General features: G+C 41.6%; 1 protein-coding gene across 2 annotated transcripts in view; it reads right to left on the bottom strand.

Annotated features, from left to right (window-relative positions):
* The window catches only part of LOC111721727 (UDP-glucuronosyltransferase 2B31-like), a 15,796-nt gene extending 13,620 nt beyond the window's left edge, over nt 1–2,176 (bottom strand). For both annotated transcript variants that reach the window (XM_023507597.1, XM_023507598.1), the window contains exons 1-2: nt 1,406–2,176; nt 1–143 (exon numbers count right to left, since the gene is read on the bottom strand). In XM_023507597.1, the coding sequence (XP_023363365.1) occupies nt 1–143; nt 1,406–2,129 (867 nt within the window). In that variant the 5' untranslated portion in view covers nt 2,130–2,176. The remainder of the gene's footprint in view (nt 144–1,405) is intronic.
* Nucleotides 2,177–5,941: the final 3,765 nt, after the last annotated feature.

Raw genomic sequence — 5,941 nt, 5'->3', positions numbered from 1 at the left:
TAGTGGTTTGGCAGGTTTGCAGTGGAGGCCTCCAACAAACTCAACATTCGGTAAGAGTGGGCGAGGAAATTCAAAGTCCCAGTAGGTTCGAATGAGCCACATCTCAGCTTTCCCCATCATCTCATATAAAGTCGTGGGTCTTCCTGATAAAGAAACCAAAGGGATAAAAGAAACCAAATGTAGATGATGCAAGAGGGTTGTTGTGAGATTATAAAAGTAATTTTCTGAAAGAAATTGGAATAATGTAGTTAACAATATATATAGTGTTTTGGTTAAACTAAATATGCACACCTTGATATATAGGCATGATTTAATTTCTCTGTGCTCTATAAGTTGTTCTTACATATATATAAGGAAAAGAAAGTGTTAAGAGAATTTTTCAGAAAGGCTGTGTCTCCAATGTCACAATTATCAATAATTATTAAAATGAGCCACTATGGAATTACCCTTGCATTTAGTTGTTTTCTAAAAGTGCAAAATGAACAAATATACAATAAACAATTCTTTGACATCTACTATCAACGAATCCTACCCAAATCATAAAAACGTCTTTCTAATGAGTGCTCAATTTAGTTTCTACAATTTCTCAAGGCAGTCTCATGATCTTTGGTTCTCCAAGTATATCTAGAGTTTTTTGAATATATGGTTGAGATCCTTGTACCTACTCCTCGTTCTGGTTTGGGTAAAGATCTGAAATGATATTAGTATTTTAAAAATAGATACATTTGCAAATAGAGGAGATTTTCAAAAGTTTTAGAAATGGATAATTTTTGTTCCCACTCATAGACAAAAGCTTGGGTGTTCACATGTTAATAGTATTTTAGGCCTAAAACAGATAATCTCCAGCCTTAAGTGAAAGAAGTAGACACACTGGAAACTCAAATTTTAGATTTCTGTTTCTGAGATACAGCCACCTCTAAAGGTGAGGGGATCTTTCTAATCATATGGGAAACTATTGCGATTTCTAAGTAAGAAAACTAAGTTAAACAAAGAGAAACAACTTCCTTAATACTTCAGTGATAGTTGAATTAAAATAATGTGTAACTCCTCATTACACATACCTGCTTTCATCAAGATGTTTCTTCATGCTTTTATGAACTTTTATTTGAGACAAAAAAAAGAATAGTGAAGTAGACACAGGATTGTGTAAAGAAACTCTAAGTGTTTTAATTTGCACATTTATGTATATAGGGAGTGTCTATAGAAGTGATGACCACAAAGTTCTGATTCTATACTATTTTCATATTTCCTTCATATTTGTGAGATTGATATTTCATCTTATATTTACATTTCTTCCTTTCTTTTACAAAATACACACTTGTCTGCCTTCATAGTCATACAAGCTCACCTTCCAAGGCACCTAGAAAGGTGGGAATTAGCATCCACCAGTAAAAACGTCACTCACCAAGAACTTCACTGTAAAACCGATCCCACTTCTTCATATTAAATGTTTGGAACCAAAAGTCAAAGTAAAGCACATATATCATATTTTTCACCCTCTCCATGAATGTCATACGATCACTTAATTCTGACAAAATAACAGGAACGTAGGAAGGAGGGAAGGGAAGTCCTCCACTGTGCTTCTCAAAGGAGTATCCAGGAGAGAAGCGCAGACTGTACACCAGGGGGGTTTTAAGTATCTCGGCCAGCAGCTCCCCACAGGGACTAACGGCATCTGCAAGAACAACATCAAATTTTGCATCCTGTAGCTTCTTCATGAGTTTCTTATTGAAAACTACATCTTCACAGAGCTTTTGAACACATTCAGAATATTTCCATGTGAGTTTTTCTACTTGTGAAAAATGTGTCCAAAATGAATCCTTTGGAATATCATATATCCATTCATTGACCATTTTGACAAAAAGACCCTCAAAGTCATCTTTTGTTAGAGATGTAGGATAAACTTCAAATTTAATAGCAGATGTTTTGCTGGGATCAACGAGAATGGAAGCTGAAGATGCCAGCACAGTCACCTCATGGCCTCTCTGGACAAGTTCATCCAGGATGGTCTTTATGTTGATCCAGTGGCTGTATTCCGTGGGCCACACCAGCACCTTTCCACACATTCCAGAGCTGAAGCAACAGCTCAGCTGTAGGAGAAGAAAAGCCGCAGTCCATTTCACAGCCATCCTGGTCAGAGAGATGACTCTTTTTCAGTTGTTTCTGTCTGACATTTCTTATTCTTATACCCCAGGATAAACCAATCAAGTTAAAGTTTAACTCATACACTTAAAAGTAAGTACATGACCTGAACAGTTGTTGGCTGGTGGACAAACCAAAGTTAGATGACCTCATACTTGCTCAAGTGTGTTTAATGTCCCTTTATGTTTATAATTTGTACAATGCTGCTAATTTTGATGACCTTGCATGTGCAAGTCGCCTGTCTTATGTAAGACACTTTATGTAGTGTCCGAAGTGTAGGCAAGTGATAGACTCCTGGGTCTGCAGTCCCTTGACATCAAAATGCAGTAATTACACAGCTGGTTAGTGTTTCTTGAATATCTGGTCAAAAACGTTTTTGTAAAACAAAACATGTTTCAATATTTATTGTATATGTAATATGATTGACTTATCACTGTTTAGAGTTCAATGTGTTTAGTACATTTGCAGAGCTGTGCCTCACTACTGCCAGCAGCCCTGTCTCCCTGAGAGAGGCCCTGTGCTCTGTAGCTGGTGCCTCCCTGCTCTGCATTTTTCTTCCCCCTACCCCAGGCAACACGAATCTAAAGTATGTGTCTATAGATTTGCTTTTATGGACAATTCGATAAATATAATCAGAAACATGTGGTCTTTCATGATGGGGATTTTCCACTTAGGTGAATGTTTACATACACAGTGTCCCTTATATTCAGATTTCATTCCTTTTTCTTTCCAACTAGCATTCCATTGTATGGATATAAACTTTGTGTTCATTCTCCAATTGATGGACATTGATTTTATTCCATTTTTGGCCTTTATGAAAATGTTGTTTATTAGCATCAAGTACAAGCTTTGTTGGACATATTTTAATTACTCTAGGTTGTCTTCCTTTACATTGGACTACTGGATCTTTTGTTTCCTGTATGTCCCTCCTTCGGAGGAATTGCTGGACTGGTTTCCATGTCAGCTGCACCATTTCCTATTCCCACCAGCAATGGATGAGGGTTCCAATTTTGTCACACTATGGCAAGCACTTCTTATTAGAGATCTTTCTATCATGGCCAGTGGCAGTGATGTGACACATGTCATTATATTTTACATTCCTCCTTATTTTCTAAAGGTGCTGAGCCTTTTTCTTGTGCTTATCAGCCACCATACATTGTTCTTAGCAGTATTTCTAATTATATCCTTGGCTTCATTTTGATTTGCTTACTTACTCTATTATTGAGCTGTAATTTTTAAAGTAATCAAAGCAAGATGACTAGGGTTCAGGAACCAGGACCCCAACCAGCATCAAAGCCACACACTGGGACTGGATTTTGGAGTAGTAAGGAGACTTTATTTCAGGGCACCAAGCAGGGAGGGCAGCCATCTGATGTTTAAAACCTAAAGTCGTTGATGGCTTCCAAGCCAGGGTTTGTAAGGCAAGAGTACACTTCAGGCTGGAAAATGGCTGCCCCAACCCCAAAAAGTGAGACCTGAGATTGGGGTAGGGGGAGGTTGGGACAGGCGTGCAACTGAGCTTGGGCTCTGCTTCTCCAGCTTGCAAAGGAAAAAGACAAGGATGAGGGTCAGGAAAGGACAGTGACATCATCCCAGAGTGGCAGTGGGGGAATGGCCAAGGGTTGCCTCACAGAAACCATTTTCAAGTCTTGCTCTGAGGGAAGGGTGGGCAAAAGGGACTTTGGTGGGAAGCATGTGAAGCAGTGGCAGGAGCTGCTGGTTAGCGTGACTCGTCCTGATGACGGTGCTGAACTGTTCCTTAGAGTGGGCCAATTCAGCTCCAAGGCTGTTATCTGCAGAGTAACTGTGTCCTCAAAATACTCTGCTGGTGGGGTGTTGATTTTTTCAAAACCCAGCCTCTGGACAAGCACATAACTAGTAAAAGGAAACTTGTGCAGGGGGTGGCCTGTGGGAACAAGCTCGATATTCACAGCAGGAAATGGGCAGGGACATCTCACCGTGTGGCACTGAGAAACAAAGCAGTGTCCAGAACTCTCCTCTGTCACCTTCACCCAAGGTCTTTGGAACATGGTCACACATCTGTTCTGACTACCCACTGCTGAAGGAAGGTGAAGGTAGGGACCCTGGGAATGGAATTGATTTGCTTAGATTGGGAGTAATGTTGAATGCTAGGGCTTAAGGGGTGACTTGCTAAAGTACAGTTGAGGGACTCAGGAACTTTTTGGAAAGTTTGTCCTGCCTGCCCATGCAGAAGGCACAGCGAAAGACAGTGGCAGTCCCTGTGATTATAGCTAGAGTTACAAGCAGTGTCCTCCACCAAGATGACACCAAGAGGAACTAGGACACAAGGCCTAGATCTAATGACAGTGTAGGGTGTGGCTTGGCTATAGTCTATTTGTGAAAATCTTTTCAGGCCTGGGAGACATGTCCTGAGTTGTCTGGAATAAGTGCACAATATTCAATTTGGATGACAGCTCAAGTTCCTCCCTGGGAAGCTGTTGGGTTATCTATGCCACACAGTTTTGTGATGTGGCTTTTTCTGGTGGGACATTTCAGCATGAATGAGGGACACGGGAAAGCTGTTCCTAAGTCTGCTGAAGAGGGCTTCTGCCTGCCAAGTTATGCTCTAGGCCTAGGGACAGGAGAGAGATTGAAGCTGCAGGATGGCACGTGTGGGAAGCAGACCTGGTCCACCTGAGAGCGGAGTGGACAGAGTAGCAGGCTCCTCTGTTTCCTCCGTTACTTGTCCTCTTTGTCCTTGCACCCACGGAAGGCCCAAAATGCAACGTCTATATATTCAGATGATGACCAAGTGCAGGACTTTGTGCCACATGGCCTTTGTCCCAGCAGGAGTGCACCAGTTCAGCCAGCTGTCCAGGGCCAGTCAGTGGCAGACAAGTCTATTTGCTGTAACATAATACCAAATACTGTGCAGTATTGTAATATAACAATACTGTAATAATATAATGTTGGCAGTGTTTGCAGAACAGCCAATGCCCCCAGGCTTTATTTGGCCACAAGTCATAGGCAGTATTTTGTTGTTCCCAGCACAAGGTGGTCCTCTGAATTAATTGTACTGTTGATTCTGTCATTGGGATAAATCCCCTTGGTCCTGGAGGAAACCGCCTTTAAAATGGGAGTTTTAGGAATTTTTAGCATGGATTTTCCAATTTGTGATTACCAAGGTAGTGGCTAGCCCTCAATCCCCATTTTGGATACCAAATTATTTTCCCATGTCCAGCGTCACTGAGGGTTTTGCTTATAGACCATAAGGTGCTGTACTGTCTCCTCTATCACGGACTTCTCATATAAGGTCTCTTAAGAAAACTTGTGGATATTGTAAATCTTTCCCTGATGTATGAGATACTCACCAGGGTAGACTAGAGGTGCTAGAGAGAGGTAAATGGCCAACCCAGCAAGAGCATCTCTGTAACCAGCTCTCACTGCTGTATCCACAGTAAGAATAGCTTAGTAGTGACCACAACAGGTGGAAGGAACAGGCTTCAGGCTGGAGGGTGAGCAGGGCTTGCATCTTCTAGGAAAATATCAGAGCAAACACTACTTATCTAACAGGGTATTTGGGCAATAACTTGAAACCTTTCTTTGGTTCAGATGACCAAGCAGGTGGTTCTGCATAATGGATGCAAGGTTTACCTCTGAGACTTAGACTAATAAATAAGTGGTCCCAGGCCATCATAGGGGCCAGTGAACTTCTCTGTCCTGTGGTCTTCTCAGGTTTGGGAGCACCTTGTTCCCTGGATGAAGGAGGGAAACGATTGGTGAAGGTATCATTTCCCTGGTGAGACAAGCAGACCTGGAGGGAGCAAAGCGGTGCAGA

The sequence above is a fragment of the Otolemur garnettii genome, unplaced genomic scaffold (genome assembly GCF_000181295.1).
Source record: "Otolemur garnettii isolate 467f Iridium unplaced genomic scaffold, OtoGar3 scaffold00191, whole genome shotgun sequence".
NCBI lineage: Eukaryota > Metazoa > Chordata > Mammalia > Primates > Galagidae > Otolemur > Otolemur garnettii.
The sequence above is the reverse complement of the archived record's forward strand: the minus strand, read 5'-3'. Positions and strand labels throughout refer to the sequence as shown.